The following is a 22,844-nucleotide window of genomic DNA, read 5'->3' as shown; positions in this document are numbered from 1 at the left end:
CAGAGCGTCGCCCGGTCTGTAATGCACATCACGAGAGACGTATCCCGCCCGGCGGTGCTACGTGGGAATTAAAAACAAGCTAATCTCGTCCATGAGGAAGTTACGATCTGCGAAATGGTGTGTGGGAGTTGTAGTGCATTTCACAGACAGCTGCTGCTTCTACGAACGACATAGACACCACTCCAAAACTACATCTTCGCCATTTGTGAAAAAAAAAACACTTCTTGCATCAGCGTGGACCACATTCACCGGCAAAGTTACAATCAGCTGCTCCTTGTTTTAAAGTAAAACATATTGCCACCGTTAAAGCCAGTAATCAGTTCACACATAGCGGAATAGCTACCAGCGGCCAGATGAAGCTCTTCGTCAGTGAAGGCAACCCGCACTGCCTGAAGGTGTTAGCCGCTTTAGAAGTGACTGGAGTTCATTGTGACGTCCAGTATGTCAACCACGATGGTAAGACAGCATGGTTAGCTTAACAGTAGAATCTAATTATAATGCTGACTAATAACTGATTCATTATAAGGGGGTTGGTCAAGTTTGAGCTGAGTTTGTGCTGTAACTGACGGTTGTATCTTGAATAGCTAGTCACCGTTACTGTAGTCCTGATCACGTGCTAACTGTCAAGATTGACTTGTCTACCTGCCTCTGAGAAGCAACTAGAAAACTCTCTTACTGACACCACTGCTTTGTTTGTTTTGTTAAAGTCTTTATTTGGTGCAGCCGCTTGTAGCTTTTGTTTAGCAGTGCAGACCTACAGGCGTTGAAACCTACCTGTACAGTAAACAACAGCATACCTTTCATACCTGGAACAGTCCCGGGTTTACTTGTATTAGGTTACACTGTTAAGTCATAGTGTTGTGTCAGACACAATCAAATATCTGGCTGTTTCTGACACGAATATTTTGATTATCTGTGAATGAATATTGTTGTATTTAGGTGATTATTACACTAATGACAAATCTGGGGAATTACACATTGATTCATACTCCGTACATCAGTCAAGTCCAGTCCTTAAAACGGGGACAATTTGACACATTTTAGCAGGAGAGAGACACTATTCTACTTGGGGCCTGACTATGACATAACACCAGCTCTGTCTATTGGTACCAGGATGTATTGTGTGCCTCTGATAAACAAAATAAACTCACAAAATGTCAATTAAGGATATATCATTACACCTAAAATATGACCATACACATACTGAATCCCAGTTTCTAAGCTCTTTGTAAGCTTGCGAGTTTGCACTTGTTAATTGCAAAGAGTCTTTTCAAAATAGACGTCTGTCTTCACGGGAAGTTAGGTTCAGGCTACAAAACCACTTAGTTTGGTCTCAGAAAAGAGCTTGGTTGGCGTTAACTTGAGTGACCAATGACTCGCATCAAGACCAAAGGACTAACTTCTCAAGTGACTGACGGCAAACTTAACACGAGGTAAGGAACCGTTGAAGTAGCACTATAAAGTTCTTTCATTGCCTCAGACAACGTCACTGTCCCCGTCACTGGATGAAGGAAGAACAACAGATTTCGCAGCTTTGCCGAGTCCCAAGGAAGAGCACCAGGCCATGCCATGGATGTATAGAAAGAGAACTGAGTACTGAGTTGGAGGCGGTTCCCCATTCAATCCTACGAAAGTTGCTCACTGGCACATGAAGCAAAAAAGTTTGACTTCCAAGTAAAAAATGATCCGGATCTAAATATGGCCAAACCGTGGAAATACAACTTCCAGGTCCGTCACCTGATGACGTTGGGCCCAAAAATACTTTTTCCCATATACCTACATTGGGAAAGTCTGTATCAGCTGTAGATACATTTTCCAGTAAGAACACCTAAATATCCCTTATTTAAATCATTAGGTCCTAAAAGCTGTAAATGCACTAATGGCTGAATCCAGAGATAGTTCCCTGCTCCGTTTATGTGAAAGAGCCTGAGACTGATGCCGGGCCAAGCACTGGGAGGCGGGATTAAAGTAAATGCTAGTGCACTTGCTCTGTGGGCCCAAGGATGCAGAAGATCGTTGGAGGATTCGGGGAATTTTATACTTGGAAGCTGAACTTTGTTTTGATTTATGCGCCACTGAGCAAACGTTCACAGGAACAAACGAGGCCCTGCCTCCAACTCCAGTTCTCTTTATAAATAAATGATCATAGTTTGTATTCACAATTTAAATCTGTAAAGTAACTATTACATAAGGCTATCACATATATATAGGCTGGTGGAGTGAAAAGTACAATGTTAGGAAATATGAAGGTGCATGAAATAGTAATACTCAAGTGAAGTACAATTACCTTAAAGTTGCACTGAAATACGGTGCTTGATGTTATGTTAATGAACTTTAGTACCTTCCGCCGCTGGTCAGGCCCAATACCAAGCATGTTTTAAAAACTTGTACCACTTAAACTCTACATTTAAACACAAGTTGATTGCAATGTGTTGATGAAAGTTGCTTCAAATAGTGAAGACTTTAGTGAAGTATTTTGAGCAATGCTGAACTTTTTTCTCTTATTACCATATAAACAAAAGTCTCAGTCTTGTTGGAAAAATAATAGCGATGAGGCCGACTTGAACCTGCCAACAGTTTCATTTAAGTATCCGATCTGGCATATAGTGATATACATTTACTATTATTCCTTCTAGGCCGTTCAGGCTGCACCCAACAAAAAAACGTGATCGATAACCAAAGACGTGAAAACTAGTTTTAATAAAAAAGAAAGAGGCTAGTTTATACAGAGAGAGGGGAAAGAAACAGTCTGCATGTTGATCTCGATTTCAGCCAAATTACTCGTCCTTCCTTGTGATAACTGACCCACAGTTGAACATGTCTTCCAAAGAGAGGCTATTTTAATGCAACTATTTCTAAGACTTAGGGTACCACTGTGACCTAGTCTATTTCTCACGAGATGCATTGTCTTGTGGAACATCATGTAGATGCTGCTGTGTAAAGGAATTAGATTCTAATTAAACGATGATACATCCCGGCTTTGGGCTTATGCAGAGATTGTCTCAGGCATGTGAGAGATGTGTGTCTGTGGGAGCTGGACAGAGATGATTAACCACGACCATCTGGCATGCAGCTGGTCGTTGTATTGTATTGTTGAAGTGAAGACACCAGTACAAATGTATTAAGATAAAATAAGATAATCCTTCATGATCAGAAAACCTCATGTGGAGATAAATTACAGAGTAAGAAGATCAATCAACACAAAATTGTGTTCTTCATCGGTTATTCTAGTAATTAGTAAAGTATTGAGGCTGAGAATTTGATCCCAGGATTATCCTTGAACTATTTGGGGAGTCTTGTGTTATTAGTTTGCCTTGAAGATGCAGCGTTGGATTCAAATATAATATAGGAACTAAGAAAGTGTTGAAATAAGTTAGAAGTAATGGATTTAGACTTCTCTCTCTCTCACTCTCTCCCCCGACACACCCATTAGAAAGATGGTTGACAGCATGACTTTCCCAGTTGAAGAATCACGTCGAACTAGTCTAGAAACACGACGCATACCGATCTTGTTATGCGTCTGTGTTATCTGAGTAAACATTGTGATTTCTTTCTTATTTCCAGAGAGAGTGGTGCCCTTCCTCAGCCGTCCAGCCGTGCCAGCCCTGCTCCTGCCCAGTGGTCTGCACCTTTTCAGCCCTAATGCCATCTGCCGGTCAGTAGACTGGACCTTCCTGCTCGCTCGTATATGAATGCCAAGTTGGCACGAATGTGGAAGCTGCTAATCATTGCCTCTGTATAATGTTTCAGATATGCAACATCCTAAAGGGCAGCTCAGGCTTTAGTGCTGTGAGCCCCACAAATGAAATTCGAGTTGGATATCTCAAAACCTGGGCAAATAAAACCCAAACTATACTCTACACCTCTATACCTGCTGTGGCTCAGGGACAGAGCAGATCGTCTTTGATCCCTAACTCCTCCCCTCCATGTCCCATGTGTCCTTGGGCAAGACACGTATGTGTGGTGTGAATGGTTGGTTAGTCCTGATGGACATGGTGGCCATCAGTGTATGAATGGTTGTGAATGGCTGAATGACATGTAGTGTAAAGCGTAGTCGGAAGACTAGAAAGACGCTGTACAAGTCCATTTATACCAGTCGTATACGTATATCCGTGTTCATATGTAATTAATTGTGATGAATCCAAAAGATCTGGCAGCGTATTCATTTGGAAAATACAGCAATTATACTTTAAACAGAGGCCTGGAACAAAATCAGTGACATGTTAATGCTCTTGTTTGACCATGATTTCATGGCAATAACATTTTGAGGCACACTGTAATTAAGTCCTAAATGTCTATATTTTAGGTTTGATTGTTTGGTACTTAAAATCCATTTTTTTAAAACCAAATAAGCTAAAACTGTTTGACGTGACTTCCTTCAGTTTTCTATTTTGTAACTCCTTAGATACCTGTTTGAAGTGAGTGGACAAGACTCCAGTGAGCTTTGCAGTCGGTGGCTTGAATGGGAGGCCACAGATCTTCAGGTAAGCTCCACATGAAACAGACCTCTCAGTTCGCTCTGTAATCTGTTGTACAAAACATTAAACCTCTTTGAGATGCAAACTCTTTTCAGTTCACGCATTTGTACGTTCTCTCTTTGGCAGAATCCTCTTACTGTTCCTCAATGTCTTGCCAACGGGGACATAAATCCACGCAGCTAACTGATTAAAGCTCATGCTTTCAGAATAACAATGTACTGGAGAAATCTATCAGCATGCTCTGTAGGCTTTAAGAAGATGAATTGTTGAACCTCACTTATGCTTCTTTGGTTCACAGCTTGAGTTCATGTCATTCAATCAATTTCTTTCTGGTTTGTCTTCTTTTTTTTTTTTTTTTGGTGCAGCCTGCACTGCTGCAGTCCCTTCACCTGGCAGTGCTGCAGGGAAAAGGATCCGAGGTGTCCAAGGTCCTCCGAGGGCCCTTAAACTACATGGAGCAAAGCTTGAGCAAGGGGAACATGCCATATTTAACCGGGGTACAGCATCAACATCTCCTGTTTTGCTTAGTGCCCATTTAGTTAGCCATGTATAGCTCGAGAGTGACAGGAGGTAAAGACAAACATGCTGTATATTACATGATCGAGTCAAGAGTTCACGATGCCTCCGTGGAAGCTCGGCGGAGCTAAACTGCTCCTCTGTGCCACATCAGGCTCCTCCGGCAACATTTCTTTTTCTTCCTTTCCTTTTTTTTTTTCAGCTGCTGTTGCTGAGCTAGTGATGCATTTTTAAGTTAAAAACATTCATCTGGGGAGGAGCCCCCTTATGCTGCAGATGTGTGTGGGTGTGAGTGGGGGTGGGGATCAGCTCTCTGTGGTATTTGAAGCCCCTGTGGCAACAAGTCATCTCCGTCTGTCACATATTTCATGTGTACAGAAATCTGTTTTGTTAAGTCTCTTGGTGATTGGCATGGCTTGGAGGAACCCTGTGTAAAGCTAAATAAAAACTGTGGTGAGCACACGCACCGAGGCAGGCACAGCAGTGCACATACTCCATATTTAGGGGGATTCAAGCGCACAAAACAATCATGCTGAAAACAGCAGTGAGGTTTTCGATGGGCTGACGGGGAAGGACACATGGCGGGTTCAGGAATATTGTGTGTTAACTGCTTAAAGAACTGATGTTCATTAAACTGTGTTGTGTTTCAGGAAGCTGTTTCAGTTGCTGATGTTGTTTTGTGGGCAGCGCTGTACCCCGTTTTATCTGACTCTTCACTAGCATTGGGTAAGTAAGTATTAATAAACCTTAAAACATTAACAATTTCTTCCTTAATACCTCAACTGCTCTCCTATTTTCATTCATCATTTTCTTTTCTGTATTATCCTTCATTTATTTCATTTTCAAATGCCTTATTTATAATGTTGTGTTTTAACGGTCCTTACCACTTCCCTTCACTTTCCTTTCTGTCTTTATTCCCTAATATCCCCCCCCCCCCACCATTTCCCGTTTTTCTTTCTCCATTTTTCAGGCGAGTGCACGTCTGTAAAGGCTTGGTTTGACCGCGGGGCTGTCATGCACAGTTGTGCTGCTCAGAAAGTGCTGCAGGGAAAAGGCCTGCAGGGCATGAAGAGCTTCATGCAGAGGCAGCCTGCCCCTCAGAGCAGCCAGTGCAGAGACGCGCAGCCATGCAACAGCAACCCTGCTGAGGTATCGGATCATTGGGATAACGATCAGACTTAAAGCATTCTTACTGAACAAAAATTTGAGGGGGCTTCAGTGACTAACTACACTTGTGCTTTTGCCTCAGGAAACATGTACGCTCTGTGAGGTTTCCAAGAAAACGTCTTTTTATTTTTTTATTTCCTTCGAGCTCTAGATGCACTAACACCAACAACACCTTGCAGCACACATGTCCTGTCACACGTATCCTTTCCCACATTTTTATGTCTTCACGCCGTAGCTTTTAGGAGGAAAGTTAAAGCATAGTAAAAGCGAGGCTTGAATTCACCTCACTTAAACTAAGCAGGGCTCTCCTGTAAATCAGATGCAACCTCTGTGTGAGAGTTAACCTGGCTGTATGAAAGCATGTAGGGGTTACATCACTTTTTCTTTATCCTCTGTTCTCTTTCTTGTGTAAGCATGGGAGGATTTGAACAGGTGTCAATCAAATTTCAGCAGCAGCACTCACGACCCTTCTGTCAGAGGAAACGGCAGGGTGTGCGTATCTCAGATTGCTTAATGCGTTCGCTTCAGGTTTGCGGTCAAAAGATCAAGTGGGAGGCGGTGATACAATTCCAAAACACTGGCGGTTCTTGATAAGGATTGCCCCTGTTAGAAAGGAAAAATCACTAACTCCGAACATGATACCAACACATTACTCAAAGTACCATTTAGAGTGTTTGGCCACAGCAATAATATTAAAAAAAACCTTACAAGTTTTTCCTTTGTTTAATTCCCAGCTGGTGATCCTCTGTATCTAAATGCTTGTTTAGGGTGAGGAAAGTGAGCGTGTGGTGTCCGTAGAGGAGATGGAGGCAGCTGCTCTCACCTGGAGTAAAGGTCTGAACGCCTGTCCATTGGCTACAGACAGACAACACCCCATGTAAGTAAGACACAGTGCTGTTTCCCACTCTAGACACTAAGCAGATGCTCTTATTCAGGGTAACTGTCAGTGAGTGTGTATGTTGCAGTTTAACAGTTTAGGATGTTATTTGATGTTGTGCGGATCACATCACCCACAAACCAAAATGTTACCTAGCAACTTCGTGTCAGTGAATCAAGCTACATTTCCAAACTCCTGAAAAGACCATTTGTCACAGGCAGAAGAGTCGAGTGAATTGAGCTGTAACGTGTAGAAATCTGACCCTGAGGCTGTAAACCAAACTCTTAAGGAGTTACAAGATAGGAATATTAAGGTGAGGCCCTTCAGGCAAAAACATCTTTGTTCATGCTCTGGCCAATTTTGAGATTTGGAGCTCTTTCGCCTCCATAACGTGTCTTCTTTCAAACTAGTAGAAAGTAAATCAATTAGGAAAATGTCATGGTGATACATATATTAGTTACACTGTTTACCCTATTCCTCTGTAGTGTCTTTCAAAATGTCTGGAATTTTAAATTACAAATCTTCAAAATGAGTTTTTCCTCATACAAAGTGCTCACTTCATTAGCACTTGCATACACCACACTACAGTTACTTTCCTATCAATATTCTGTTTTCACTGAGGGGATATGTTCATCTATCATTCATAGCCTGATCCATGGAACATTTTATTCTTAAAAACATGGAGAGAATGACATTTCTTTATGACCGTTGACAGTATTTTCTGATTTATGGAGTGATACAAAGAGATATCCAAAATTCCCCTTTCTGTTTTGGAAATGTATGCAAATGAGCGCATATTTAATACAAGTTTTTATGGTGAAATCGATTAGTCGAGATGTTTACCCCGCCTGTAGTGTCTCACCCTTAAACCCCGTGTTTGTTTGTTCCCCATCAGTTTGCCACAGGAGGGCAAGCGAAACCTCCTTGTGACCAGTGCCTTGCCTTATGTCAACAACGTCCCCCACCTGGGCAACATCATTGGCTGCGTCCTCAGCGCTGATGCCTTCTGCAGGTTTGAATTTAAATCTTCTTACTCCTTTTTTCTACGTACTATAGGTGCCAACAAAATATTGACCTCTTTACCAACGCATTTAAAAAAAAAATAAAAAGAAACATTTACACAAGCGCATACACAATCTTGTGCATTTATAATGTACAGGCTGTCAGACCTGTAATGTATTTAAGGGCCTTTTCTACATTACAAGGAAAGCCGTCTGTCTTATTCTTCCTCACCAACGGCTCATCCATTCTCACATTTTTCTCTTCACCTTCTCCAGCTTTCTTCCTCACTTATTCACTCTGTAAACTCCCCATCGTCATCTTTCTTTTTGCTCTTTTTTTTCATCCTTTCTCCATTTCTTTGGTCTTTCTCCGTCACTGTACTGACTCCGTGCGTCTTCTCCTCGAAGGTATGGCCGTCTGCGAGGCTGGAACCTCCTGTATATATGTGGCACAGACGAGTATGGCACAGCTACAGAGAACAAGGCCAGAGAGGAGGGTCTGACGCCGCAGCAGATCTGCGACAAGTACCACGCCATTCACTCCAACATCTACAAGTGGTTCCAGATTGACTTCGACTTTTTTGGCAGAACCACAACCGAGAAGCAGACGGAGTAAGTGGAAGCAGGGAAGAAGGCTTTAGTTGGAAAAATTTCAAGACGGGGCTTTTCTTTCATCACACTCAAAGTTGAACCACAAAGATGAAGCTAAACAGGGAGTTCTCCAATAATAATCCAGAGCTCGCTTCACGACCTCGGCCCTCTCTTGGGTTACATGTGGTGCTGATACTGCTCGGCTTTGGTGTGAAAGGGCAAACGCGTTTGCATTCGATTACTATAGAGTTACGTAACATGAGATTACTATAATCTTGCAGTTGATACTGGTGCGGATGTCTAGCCCTCTCCATCATAAATTCTACTCTCCTTAATCTCAGAGATTATTGACCGTGATTAAAGAATGTAAGGTCCTTGTTTATATTTCTGACATTTACCAAACAAAAGAATAAAAGCCAACAAGAAATCATCGGCAGAGTCGATGGAGGAAAAAATAAATTGGACGTTCTGTAGTAAAGTTATCTATTTCATGATATTGATGACGTAACTCAAGCCTGGAGGTGAAATGTATTGTCTCAAAGTTATGCATTGTTGCTCTGAGGAATTATTGAAACAATGAAAGCAATGGAGTTGGTGTGGATTCTTGTCAGAGTGTGTATGGATCAGGTGTCAGATTATGTTTTGGTTGTATGGGTCTTTAAATAAGATGTGGAGAGATTAATTATATATTTTTTTTCTTCAGTTAAAATGACACTTTAATCCTTGAGCTTGTACTTAGAAAGGGAATACAAAGATGAAAACTTGTGTTGTTTTGCGGGCTTTGCTTTGAGAAGTAAAACATGAAAGGCATCAAACACCGTGCACCAGAATCTGTTTCTTTGAGAAATGAAAACGGCCCACAGATTAAAGACTTTTCTCTTGATTCATGAAAAGCACTTTAGATGTTTGGTCTTATATTTGACCTGCACCATTTTTAACACCAAAGGTTACCAAAAGCTTGTCGTACCATTTTACTTCATGTTTAATGTCAACAAACGAATAACGCACTCTCTTCTAGTACATTGCTATATTTATTGCTATATATCGATCAAAAAAGTTTACGTCATTTTCTAGCCAACAGCGAAGAGAAGTATCAATCTGAGTAGGGAAACAAAATTGGGGTCAGGGTTTAATGACTAGTCGGTGTGTTCATGCACCTTTTTAACTACAATTATTTACCTCGCATCCCAGGCACAACACTCCAACTATGTTTGTCCTCTCTTATCCTTTCAGGATTGCCCAGAACATTTTCTGGAGAGTCCACAAGCACGGCTTCCTCTTGGAAGACACGGTGGAGCAACTGCGTTGTGAAAACTGCAAGCGCTTCCTCGCCGACCGCTTCGTAGAGGGCATCTGTCCCCACTGCAGCTACCCAGAAGCTCGTGGTGACCAGTGTGACAAGTGCGGGCGGCTCATCAATGCCGTGGAGCTGAGGGTGAGTTGGAAGAAGCGCGTTGACGATAAAAGGCGAGAAGAGGATGATCATGATGTATCTATGCCGATTATTGCCATTCATTGACTATTAGATGGAGAATGATGGCGTTAGCATTTGGTGTAACATTTCTGTTTGATCATTATTGACGGTTGTCCCTTTCAGGAACCCCAGTGTAAAGTTTGCAGGCAGACTCCAGTTGTAAGCTCCTCCAAACATCTTTTCTTGGACCTGCCAAAGGTATGTCTTTCACACTGCATTGTAATGAGCTGGGTCGTCCATTCTGCAGTTCAGACAAAGCTTTTGGCCTGTTTTAGAAAGTACAAACATCAAGTGCATAGTAGATTTCAAAGTCAGACAGCTTGTTATCACTCTTGTCATTTTATTACATAAACTGCTTTACTCTTTTCCGGAGCTGTGGTTTGGCATAATGACGTCTGATGTTCTTGTCAGCATTTTTCATTCATTCTCGCTCCTTCTCTCGTGCAGCTAGAGCCTCAGTTGGAGCAGTGGCTGGACAAGTCAATCAGCACAGGAGACTGGACAGCAAATGCCAAACAGATCACTCGCTCCTGGCTGAGAGATGGACTCAAACCTCGCTGCATCACCAGAGACCTGCGCTGGGGAACGCCAGTACCTCATCCGGACTTTAAAGAGAAGGTCTGCTATTGTCACCTAGAGTAAAAACAATTTCTTTCACATTAGAAATCTTGCTATTTCCTTCTTTATAGTTATCATCGAGTAAAAAAGATGCACACTCCACTATGTTTTTTTTATTGAAGCATAATTAAGCCCTACCGCTCAGCTAAATTACCTGCTGAGAAGAAAATGAATGCAAACACTTAATATATAAGCTCAGGTTCCTAATTATAGAGTGAAAATAACTATGCACTTCATTAGCTGCTTATAAATGCTGCAGTGACTGATGATGCTGCAGTGCTCTCTAATAGCACACTGGGAGACGCTCTGGGTCGGGCATGTCTAAACATGTTGTAACACTGACCGCTTCCTTTAGTGCTCTCATCTAAATGTCTCCAGACACTGATACATAAGGGAATTTTACTGAAGTTGGGTTGTGCATCTTGAAGATTTTTCATTCCTCAGTTTTAGTAAAATTTCAAATGATACCGAATTCATTCCTTTAACACAAAGTCTCTCTCTTGCTGCTTCTGCAGGTGTTTTACGTGTGGTTTGACGCCCCCATTGGTTATCTGTCCATTACCGCCAACTACACCGACCAATGGGAGAAGTGGTGGAAGAATCCTAATCAGGTAACCAACCCCTCCCCCCCCCCCCCCCACCCCACCCACGGACACACACGTCAGTAGTTATGAGCCGAGCAGAGTACTGATGCACGAGCTTGGCACAGATTGCGTCCTCTTTACAACACAGAATGGCTCTGATTGCTTTTTTCATTGCTCCATCTGGTCTTTTGCACTCTGCGTTACAAACGCTGTGTAATTTCTGGCCCCATATAACCCCAATGTGATACAGATGAAGACATAACCTCTTTGATTATAAATTAAATGCACAATCAGTTTTGTAATCACCGCTACAATATCCACGCAGTGTAATGTGGAGGAGACGATACAGGGCTTTTGTACTCTGTGGTTAGATTCCTCCCCCTCTCAAGATGAAAGTCTCAGCAGGATCAGTCTTCCATAGGTTTACCTGATGTGTGTTGGTCATGATGCTGTCATCAGCTTTACTTAGAAAGGGGAAACTACATGACATTTTGTGTGTACACAGAACGTCCCACACATACTGTATATTATCAAGTGTGTTCATTTACATGTGGACTTCATTTAACTGTAAGATCGTTTTTATTTTTTTTGTAAAAAATCATCTCATCTCTTCTCTCTCCATCTGAAACCTCAGGACTGAGCTTCTGTTGTGTGTGTGCGTGCGTGCGTGTGTGTGTGCGCAGAGAAAGAGAGATGGGGGTTGGGGAGAGCTGATAAGTCCTCTTTGAACCGAATGATCTCATGATGATCTAATATGATGTCATCCTCACAGTGCAGTGTTTGGTCTCTGCCACTAGGTGGAGCTGTACAATTTCATGGCCAAAGACAATGTGCCATTCCACAGTGTGGTGTTTCCCTGCTCCCTACTGGGAGCGCAGGACAACTACACTCTGGTCAGCCACCTCATCGCCACTGGTAAGCACTTATTACACCAGTGTATTCATTATTCATGTGTTATTTGACTCATTTGGATCCAATCTGTTTGGCAGTTAATGCAACACAGATGTCATGAATGATCGCACTCTGTAATTCATGCTGTAACTTCCCCACAGAGTATCTGAATTACGAGGACACAAAGTTCTCCAAGAGCCGTGGTGTGGGTGTGTTTGGAGACATGGCCAGGGACACGGGCATCCCGCCAGATGTGTGGCGGTTCTACCTCCTCTATGTGCGTCCAGAGGGACAGGATTCAGCCTTCTCCTGGGCGGACATGGCTCTGAAGAACAACTCTGAGCTGCTCAACAACTTGGGCAACTTCATCAACAGGTGTGACTAGCAGACTTTTATTAATGACCCTAACAAGATAACCTGCACCAATCTCCTCATGCTACTTGTTCCCAGCCTTCTGACTTTGTTACTGTTTATTTTTTATTTAAATTGTTTTGATCGGCCAGAATTAGTCACCAGGGAAATAAAGAAAATGGGGCAATCCACATCAAGTTGCTCACATTTTGTTCATAATAAGTTCCACTCACAAAGTAAATATGCAGCAAAGCTGTCATCCAGTCCAATTAACCACTAAGTTTTCAAATTGTTGTACTCGATGAAAATAAAGTGTGTTAGAGCAGTAACTATTACAGGAGACTCACCCTAGTTTTCTAAATTTGTTTGGGATGGCGTAATTTAGCCCCGATTACATCGCCTCAAATGATTTTTAAAAGATCAGGGTTAAATCCCACATCAAAGATTTTTCTCAGCAGCTTTTTTTTTTTCAAAGTACCTTGATCTTCAAAATTGGTCTCGGGCAGCAACGTTGATGCCTAATTGGTTCAAAAATATCTTGTAGATTGCATCCAGCCTGAGGTGTTGGGAGGTAAAAAGTATTCTGCTTCAGAACGGAGTTTCTGTCCCTGCCTGGATCCAGTCACTACATCATTAGCGACAGTGTGTCCATCTGGGGCCCGCTTTTTCAAATTCATAAACGTTTCTGGGCTTTTGGTGTTCCAGCTAATCGCTGTTGTTCAATTGAAACGCTGACTGTCAACAATTTCCGCTTGTCAGACCGACACGGGTAAATCCTTTTATACAAGCGGAAAATATGACTTTATTGATTACGATGTTTTCGTAACAGTAAGAATGTCGCTCTTTATGTTCCCAAGGTGAAAAATCTCACGGCTTTAGTTTGTCTTCCACTAATTAAAAGACTCAAACTAATTTAGAAGGCAGGTCACACAAAGTTCATGCTCACACATCAAAAATCTCAGTTCATTGTTAATTTGACAGTGGTCTGGCAGACCTGCCTCAGAGGCTGAGAGATGTGTAAAATATGGAACAGTCTGTTGCATCAGACACGACAAAAACGTTCTCACTACCACCTTCTTCCTGATGTACACATAAAAGTCCTTTTAAAAAAAAAATAAAAATCACTGGCTCCAGACACGGCTACAGTGTAGAGGCGATGCAGCACACTGTTGTGTTATTTTACACTAGCACTGTATTTCATCTGGCAACACAATCTATAATTTATAAACAATTAGCAAGTCAAGCAACGTGGCCTCATTTTGCTCCCTCCCCCTCTCTCTCTCTGCCTTTCTCACTCCTTTCCCATACGTTTCCCTGACCCCCCCCTATTTCTTTCTCTTTTTTTTTTTTATCGGTCTTGTTAAAACCTTCCTCTCCCTCTCACCTCCAGAGCTGGCATGTTTGTCACTAAGTTCTTCGAGGGCAGTGTGCCCGTGATGGAGCTCCAGCAGGAAGAGAAGAAGCTCCTGGCTCTGGTGGGCTGGGAGCTGCAGCAATACATCCAGCTCATGGACAAAGTCAAGTAAGGCTGAAGGACTCGCATACGCTACCTGTCAAAAGGTTGATGTTGGGGTATCGTTTATTTGAAATTATTAGATTAATTTAAAATGATTTAAATATGTAAATTGTTATTGAAGGTAAAACATACTAGTAGATAACCCCGTATTTGGACCTCTGCTGAAGTAGATTCTGTATAATAAGTCTACTGTCGGTGTCACACTATCATCACTTTCCCTGTGAAACTTTCCACCAGAATCCGCGACGCTCTGAGACACATCCTCAACGTCTCTCGCCATGGCAACCAGTACATTCAGGTCAATGAACCCTGGAAGAAGATTAAGGGAGGAGACACAGAGAGGTGAGAAGGCCTTGACCAGTTCAACACAATCCGCACCGCTGTGGATGCACACAAGGTAGAAAGATCTGTGTTGCAGATGTGTACATTCAGATTAAAACGGAGGCGGACGGCTCACCTTTTGGAAAAATGATTCCTTTACTCACAATCATGTCTTAATTTGATTTAGTACAAATTGAATTCATGACATGTGTTCGTTCAGGAAATAAATATTTGTGAGGAACAGAGGAGTAGTTTTCTGTTCATTGTAAGATTAACAGAAACCTTTAGCTTCATGATCTGCCTGACTGATCCCCGTCTCTCCTCTTCAGGCAGCGTGCGGGCACGGTCACCGGTGTGTCCGTGAACATCGCCTGCTTGCTGTCGGTGATGCTGCTGCCGTACATGCCAGCTGTCAGCCAAACCATCAGTGATCAACTCAATGCCCCTCAGTCCTGCATCAACACCATGCTGCAAGGCACTGGCACCTTTGTTTGTTGCCTGAGTGCCGGCCACCGCATCGGCACTGTGAGTATGACCTGCAGAAAGTGTACACACACACACACACACACACACACACACACACACACACACACACACACACACACACACACGGTTCATACATTCAAACCTGTGGAACCTCCTGTATGTTGACGCCGGGTGATACAATGAGGATGCAACAGTCTGTCAATATTTTAGTACTCTAGAGGACGTTGTAGTCTTGTGAACGCACACACAGACACACACACACATACACACACACACTTAAGAATAATAGACAAGATGGTGTTTTGAGGCTACAGCGAGTTTCTCTCAGGCCACTTGTCCCTTCAGGCCTGATTGTGGTGACCAGTGTCTGCAGCAGCCTGAGGTCCCTATTCACGACACTGTTCTAATGTCAAACTAACAAAGCGCACACAATGCTTTGACAAATCACGTAATGCTGCATTGAAGAGTTGTGACCATGATCGAAAAAGTTATCCTCTCACTTATTTGCATAATCCTCGTTTTTCAAAGACGAGCACAGAGTCTCCAGGTTCAATTTTCCAGCCACACCGGCCTTCGGCTGGATCGACAATCGCAAACTTTTTAAATGAACGTGCATGTATTCCTTTGAATTCCTCCCTACCCGTTCACCCTGCCAACCCCTGTTATTCCCAGGTCAGTCCGTTGTTTCAGAAACTGGAGGTGGACCAGATCGAGGCTTTGAAGAAGAGATTTGGTGGACAGCAGGTATGTGATGATTATGATCTCTAATGGTCTGTGCATGAGTTCACACAGGTCTTGTAGTAATATAGGTTGACTATTAATGAATAATGAAATAAGAAAGAATTGATAATGCATTGCCGTTCAGGGGCCCCGAATATGAATTTGTTTGTAATTGGAGTATCTGTCTTTTGAAACATGATGCAGAGCAGACACAGTGTAAATGTTTAAATGGTGTATTACGCATCCATCACATAGATAAAAATAACCCTTTTTTTTTTTTTACTTCTCCTCAAACACCCCTCTCTAGCCTGAAGATGAACCACTTAAAAAAAAGGTATCGAGTGGTATTTGTTGTGAAGAGTCACTCCTCACTGGTTCTGCTGTGTCACTATTGATTACCGCATGCCTGCACTAACACGAGCAGCTCATCTAACGTCCTCGTAGTTAGTATTTTACTCTCATCCCTGTGTGTCCGGTGTGATTCACTGTCCATTCACGCTTCATGACTCATAAAGTCCTGTCGGCATTTTGAGTGAAGAGTGCTATTGTCTGAAACGAAGCGAGTCATCTCTAGAAATAATAACCATCAAAAACATTCTCATCTGTCTGTTTGCGCCCTCAGACGACAGCTCAGAGCGCTGGCAGCACTCAGCCTGCCGCTGTGCCAGCTGCTGCTGCTGCTGCTGCTGCTGAGGTGGCGTCGGTGAACGGAGTGGACCCAGAAAAAGCCAAGCAGCTCACACAGGCTGTGACTGAGCAGGTGAGATTGCTGGTTAGTGGCAACCCACAGTTGAGCCATCAACTGTCAACCCAATCCTTCCATTTTGGAATCAATCCGTCATTAGAACAGAACTATAGGCCAAAAAATGTCAATAAGTTTGTTTAAATTGCATTGTTTTGTCTTTATATTAATCTTTATGACTGGAATAAAACGGATGGCATCTTTCGTAAGGAGCAAAAACGATCTTCGCAAAAAAAACAAATCACGCGCAACAAACCTCTGGCCGCTGAAACACATAGTGGCTCATTTTAAAAGCGACATCTAATCAGTATCTTTATTTGCATAGTTATCTGGTTATTGTTTAAGTTTGTAATCAATTGGTCAAAGTAGTATTTTCTCCAAATTTATGATCTTTGAAATTTTCCGTTATATTCACAACTATAAATGCGAGACAGTTGAATTTTTGGGGATCAATTGTTTAAATTCTCAGCATTTCCAAATGAATTTACAAATGCGTATAATTGCTAACTCCCAGATTGACGCCTTACTTACTTATTGCTCACTATATTTAACAAGAAAGCTGCCAACCTCTATTTGTCTATAAAAGCTGAATGTTAAATGAAAACCAAATGTCGGTGAGAGAAATCTATTAAAGCCTGACATCTTGTCTACCACAGGGGGAAAAGGTGCGAGCACTCAAAGCCCAGAAGGCGGAGAAGGCCGTGATCACAGCAGAGGTGGCCAAACTGTTGGAGCTTAAGAAACAGCTGGCTGTGGCTGAGGGGAAGAGCTCTGAGCCTGCACCTCAGAAGGGCAAGAAGAAGTGAGACGGGGGGGAAAAAGTGAAAGTAAAATTAGAGGTGAGTGAGGGGAAGGAAAGAGTAGAATGGTTTGAGGTATTGTGGCGAATGGGAACAAGATGTACACTAAAAGAGAGATGAGGGTATTACCTTAAGGCAAAGCCGTGACAGGATCTAAGACAATGTGGTGTTGGCACTGAGGACTAATGAAATGCTGGATGGGCCGACGGGGAAATGAAAACACACAAAGAGACTCCAATGAATACAGCTACAGAAAGGAGGGATTTTTACAAATCCCTACACCAAAAGAAACTGATTTTATACTCTCCCTGTGATAGTCAGCATACGGTATTAGTGTTGGAAGGTGTGTTGTACATTTAAAGACTTTTTTTTTTTTTTTATCTCCCAGAATTCTTTTTTATTTTTTCCCCAATTCGCTACAAATACATTTTTTGGATCTAGAAAATAAATTGATTAAATTCACATGAAATTGTCTTTACTGTCCTCCGTTCTTAATCATCTCTAGTTTACAAAAACAAAATCAGTCACACACACACACACACACACACATTACATGACACGAGAAACTGCACATTATTTTTTTTTATTGCAAATTTGGGATTACAATGAAGGATAAAATAATTGGTATGGTAAAATACATGTATTTGATGCCATGAATGATAAAAGCCATGCATATTACTCAATTACAATTTGTATCTGCAGTGAGAAAATAACAGTGGATATGTCGGCATTTTACAGTACAAGCATTACAATAGAAGTGTGTATATATATATATATATATATATATTACAGCGTTATATAAAAATAGTAAATCAAGGTAGAACATCTTGTGGTGATTCTTCCACAAATTCCCATATTGGTAGAAAAGGTCAGCTTAGAAAGTACAGCCGGGTCCTACTTGCACATACACACAAGCCATGGGTTATAAAAAAAGTAAGAAAGATTATGAATTTACTTCTCATACTGGGCACTTTCAGACTTTTCCTGAGCTCCTAAACTCTCCACAAATTGGGGCAAATAATCTCTGCTAGCCAAATTGCAGCCCTTTACATAGGAGTTACAATTATTGCAAAATGGTGGGAATGGATGACAATGAAACGCACTCGATTAACTTCCTTTCTGTCCAACATACAAATCATCAAATGCTTGTAACTATACCGTGTAAGTGACAAACAATCATCAAAACCACGGTATCATTTGCACTTGGAGCGGTCTGTTCTTCCTTTTCCTGAATACATGCTGTGTCTTTTTATTTGCCGCATTGCTGAAGCAGCCCTTTCTCTCTGTTCCTTGTCTGGACTTTCATCACTTTCCTATTTCTTGCCATTTTGAGCTATGTGTTCAAAAGAAAAAAAATCTTCTTGCTTATAAAATATATCTTTGGTTTCCATCCTTTCCCTTTTCAGAGGCATTTCATGACCACCAGATTACATCTTTCCCCACCACTGCTTATTCCAATTCATTAGGACCTGTCATCTTTCACTTTCCCCTCATTTCCTGGTGTTGACTAGTCTCTCTATCAGGGCTCTACGTGTCCTCTGTACCTCCTCTCCCAACCTGTCAATCTCCGATTTCAAGTGCTCGTTCTGCTCCGTCAGCTCCTGCACCTTCCTCTCGTTGTCCTGCTCTCGTTCTTTGCGACTCTTTTTGGACGAGGATGAGGATGTGTGCTGCGTGGAGGAGGCGAAAGAGGACAAGGCACTGTTGGCCCTCTCGCTGGTGGTCCTCTTGCGTTTTCCCAGGCAGGAGGACGGGTAGGCGGAGGGCGAAGAGACGGGTGAGGAGGGAGAAGAACAATTTTGAGATGGTGACTGGGAGGCCGAGGAGGAGCAGGATGGAGAATCTGGGACACAGGGCAGTTCCTCCTCGCTGGCTGAGGGAGACGCGGGATGGATATTATTAGCTTGGTGGTGTTGATGGTGGTGGTAATAATAGCCGCTGCTGATCACCGCTCCACTCGGATCCACCATTCCCACTCCTCCTTCACTCAGCAACTCGAAAAACTCAGGAGGCAGCAGATCGCTGCCGCCTCCTGTCGAGCCATCTCCCCTTCTCCTGCTCTCAGCCTCCGTCCGACGCTCTTCCGCTACAGCTGGACTCATGCAGGAGGAGGAGGAAGAGGAGGAGGAGGAGGAGGAGGAGGAGGTGTGATGCAGAGGCTGGGTGTTGTGGATCTCCTCTTTTGTCCTCTGGACACCCTCGCCCCACGTCTGGCTTCCGTCCGTCAGCCACGTCAGAGAACAGCTCTCCAGAACATCCAGAAACTCCGGCTCCTTCTACAAACACAAAACGCAAATGTCAACATCTTCCAAAACATGTAATATATCACAGTACAAGTTCATTTCACATCACTTGGTATATGAATGCGGTTTTGTTTTTTTTTCAAAAAATTGTTCAAATATACCTAAAAAAAGACAAATATTAACCAAAATACAACGACGACAAACACTCACACTCATCATGGATGCAATAGCTATTTCATTCGTCGAGCTACTGACCTCGGTGCATGTGGGGGCACGTGCCAGTTTTGCCCCTCCCGTGTCGGAGCCCAGAATATCCTGCAGGTCCTCATACCACGCCTCCAACTCTGCACCACACAACGGCCCCACGCCAGGGGGGTATGGCGGGGGCAGGTGTAGCCACTCGGCAGTCATCTCGCCAGTCAGTCGCAACACACAGGTACAAGGCCACACGGTTCACACTGGACCTGAGGGGGGGGAGGAGGGGGGGGGGCACACACCTCGTTTGTTTTTTTGTACTGTTCTGCAACTTGTGTTAGTTTATAGGTATGGCGTTTATAATTACTGTATAATCATTTACACCATAATAAAGAACTAGTTCAAAGTACAGTATATCGCATAAACTACTTAGTTGTAATATTGAATAGCGGTGACATTGAGTGAGGAATTTGAAGATTTAAAATGTATAACCAATACGTTGTATAAAATGAACAAATTGATTGAATCTTGACTTCACAAACATGCAGCACTCAGAATATCAAATGTGAGCGTTTACCTTTCAGAAAGTCTCCGTTAATCAAGTCTGCCAATTTGTTGGCGAGAGCTTGTCCCAACAGGTCTGTAAGAGAAAAGTATTTAAAATCGGTTAGTTTGTAAAAAATATGAAACATGTTTCCTCTGACCGCTGAAATATGCTGAGATTTCAGAATCAAAGTGATGATTTGCACAAATACAGACCAAGCTTGGTCAGGGAACAAAATGTGGCTTAAAATTTAACATTAATGGCTGATTTGGAAAATTTATTTAAAAAAATGATTAAAACAAATAAATTGTCAATGATTGTTAAAATGATCGACAAGGATGGAGGAAATAAATTGCGTGTCTGTTAATTCTTGTAAACAAAGAGCAAAATGTTGTCTATTGCGCCCCCTGCTTTCTACGGTCCTCAGAACACGCTGGGGTCGATAAACAAGTGGATGAAAACGACCAGTGGATCCCTATTGATCTCTATTGACGTCTCAGGTCTGACAGTCGGGTCTACGGATTTATTTTAATTCCCTAAAGATGTCCAGAACAAAGATAACGAAACAAAAGCCTAATAATTACTATGTTTAATGTAGACAGTCTGGAACTGAATCAATTAATTTAAAGAAGGATTTTAGTTTACTAGAGATAATTAAAACATTCTAACAGATGTTGCAGTGATGTGCATTTATAAATATTAATAAATTACAAGTGATAAAGAATCATCATCATCTCAAGTTGTTGTCTGTTAAACGTTCTGTATTAGCGCAGGCATTACAACTTTGGTAAATCGTACCAATTATTTTCTTATGCAATTATTTTTTATTCTGAATTGTAATATTTTCTTCTTCGGTTGGGTTACATGTCCACTGTAAGCCAAGACAATTACGTCATGGAAATGTGTGTCCAGCAGGAGGAATGGGCGAAACAAAAGGAAGCGTTCAGAGTGTGTTGGAGAAACAAAGACAAACAACATCTCTCCATTCATTATGAAATATTTACTATTAACGGGTTTGTTGAAAGTGGGGGAAACAAATAGAACGTTAGCTGTCAAAAATAAAAGCCGTTCCGTTCCAACAGCCCCCACCATTACTGTCACTCTGAGTAACGTTATTTCATTTTAGTAAAATTAAATGACACTTCAAAAAAATTAATGAAAAAGGATAGGATGTTGTGGCTGCAACATAACGTTACATATTTAAAACGTTTGTCACACTCGAGGGTCAAAATCCTTCTAAAAAAAACTTCGTAGCTTTAAGTCCGCGTGAGCTTTGACAACTTGTCAGACAGAAGCAGACAACACGTAAAATAACAACTCCATGTAAATTGTGATGGATTAAGACGACTGTTATTCAAAAAAAGACACCGGGATAGCTGCCAAAAACATGCCTTTTTTATTCCCAGTAACGTTACACCAGCCACCGTAAGTAACGTCAGACGTTACTCCCCCCCCCCGAAAGACTGGAAAACTATCGAAAATAAACCTCCACTTACCCTTTTTTTTTTATTCGCTCGTCTTCTCGACTGTCTTGAACTCGAATGTGGATATTTTAGTAAAAATTGGTGATAGCTCATGTTAACCATTGTTCAGTCTTCACGGCTGAATGTGATTTTTCGGAAACTCCCGGTGGTGTTTATATCGAGAGGGAGGCCAACCGAACTATGCACGGGAAGGTAGTTTCATCCACAACCTAGCGTGGATGTGGGTGACGGACGTTCTAACGGTCCAATCAGGAGAGCGGAGTTAAGATCTTTTCCTTAACGACATCCAATAGGGTGACCCCAAATATAGCTAAGAGGCGGGGCCTCGTGTCGTCTCAGCTGCTGGTTCTCTGTATAGTTTGTACGAGCAGCAATTGTGATGCAGTCATAAGACGGCCAGGACGAATTTGGGGCGTATGGGAGTCACATGAAAGGAATGATGCAATGCTTGGCAACCAATTTCTAGCTGGGGATAACACCAGCAGAATCAGAACATGTTTTATTAAACAGTGTTGGCTCTAACTAAAATCTAAAAATATACATATATGCATGGATATCTAATGTCGAAGAATTGCTTGTTTCCGGAACACAAAAGTTTAATTGATTTTTCTCAAGAATTGTTTTATCGTGGGAAAAAAAAATCCATTTAGCGCTTTCTTGTTGTTTTTATAAATTCATTATATTGTTATTCGCTTGTTTTCACCTGGCTTTTGATTACTTCAGTTTTTAGATTTCCACTGCACACACCCCCTTACTCCATAGTCCACGAGGGAAAAAAACAATAACCGGTCCTCCCCCTGAAACGACACTCTTCTACCGGACCAGGTGTGGTTCTGGACCACACACATCTTTTATTTGTCTGATATGTGTAGTATGCAGCAGACCAGACTTTTAAGTACACATGTGGTGTCGTATTCTCATTCATTTCATACCGCGCGCTCTACTGCAGCTCCGCGAGATATCAAAACACACGCCCGGCCGATGGAGAGTCTGTGGCGCGAGCTGAGCGATGCTGGGTGTGATCCAGCAGCACGCGGTCCCCTTTTAGGTGTCCGGTTATAAATTCAGCTGCTGGTGATGGAATTCAGCATTCATTTTTTATTAGACTTTAGTAATAATGATAAAGCAACTTTTAATACACGTTTCTGTCTCTGATAGGTGTGTTATTATTCGTATTGTATCAATTATTACTGATGTATTTGGCTATTTTTACCTGTAAATCACGATAATACAAGGTGGAATCTT

General features: G+C 42.1%; 2 protein-coding genes across 3 annotated transcripts; one reads left to right on the top strand and one right to left on the bottom strand.

Moving 5' to 3' along the window:
- The first annotated feature begins 243 nt into the window (after positions 1–243).
- Positions 244–18,390, top strand: mars1 (methionyl-tRNA synthetase 1). 2 transcript variants are annotated; one of them, XM_076110703.1, is made up of 22 exons: positions 244–456; positions 3,565–3,655; positions 4,406–4,484; positions 4,844–4,975; positions 5,645–5,720; positions 5,965–6,143; positions 6,929–7,038; positions 7,934–8,050; positions 8,448–8,651; positions 9,864–10,065; positions 10,228–10,302; positions 10,552–10,722; positions 11,238–11,333; positions 12,104–12,221; positions 12,359–12,572; positions 13,939–14,070; positions 14,302–14,406; positions 14,715–14,910; positions 15,544–15,615; positions 15,899–15,925; positions 16,214–16,351; positions 16,990–18,390. In XM_076110703.1, exons 1-22 carry the CDS (start codon positions 354–356, stop codon positions 17,137–17,139), a joined length of 2,787 nt encoding a protein of 928 aa, XP_075966818.1. In that variant the 5' UTR covers positions 244–353; the 3' UTR covers positions 17,140–18,390. The 2 variants fall into 2 exon arrangements, with proteins under 2 accessions (XP_075966818.1, XP_075966819.1); XM_076110704.1 differs by lacking the exon at positions 15,899–15,925.
- Positions 17,701–21,762, bottom strand: ddit3 (DNA-damage-inducible transcript 3). The gene is made up of 4 exons (XM_076110705.1): positions 21,612–21,762; positions 20,149–20,211; positions 19,632–19,840; positions 17,701–19,409 (listed from the first exon to the last, which is right to left on the bottom strand). Exons 3-4 carry the CDS (start codon positions 19,785–19,787, stop codon positions 18,624–18,626), a joined length of 942 nt encoding a protein of 313 aa, XP_075966820.1. The 5' UTR covers positions 19,788–19,840; positions 20,149–20,211; positions 21,612–21,762; the 3' UTR covers positions 17,701–18,623.
- Between the last annotated feature and the right edge of the window lie 1,082 nt (positions 21,763–22,844).

Source organism: Anarhichas minor, unplaced genomic scaffold, assembly GCF_050575085.1.
Source record: "Anarhichas minor isolate MPS153535 unplaced genomic scaffold, ASM5057508v1 ptg000043l, whole genome shotgun sequence".
Classification (NCBI taxonomy): Eukaryota; Metazoa; Chordata; class Actinopteri; order Perciformes; family Anarhichadidae; genus Anarhichas; species Anarhichas minor.
Note: the sequence above shows the minus strand (reverse complement) of the source record. Positions and strands in the feature narration are given on the sequence as shown.

Excerpts from the sequence above, each read along its gene's own strand:
- mars1 (XM_076110703.1), top strand. The coding sequence starts at position 354 with ATGAAGCTCTTCGTCAGTGAAGGCAACCCGCACTGCCTGAAGGTGTTA. Across the intron at positions 10,066-10,227 it reads TCAATGCCGTGGAGCTGAGG|GAACCCCAGTGTAAAGTTTG; the intron begins GTGAGTTGGAAG and ends TGTCCCTTTCAG. Across the intron at positions 12,573-13,938 it reads TTGGGCAACTTCATCAACAG|AGCTGGCATGTTTGTCACTA; the intron begins GTGTGACTAGCA and ends TCTCACCTCCAG.
- ddit3 (XM_076110705.1), bottom strand. The coding sequence starts at position 19,787 with ATGACTGCCGAGTGGCTACACCTGCCCCCGCCATACCCCCCTGGCGTG. Across the intron at positions 19,410-19,631 it reads GTGCCCCCACATGCACCGAG|AAGGAGCCGGAGTTTCTGGA; the intron begins GTCAGTAGCTCG and ends TTGTGTTTGTAG.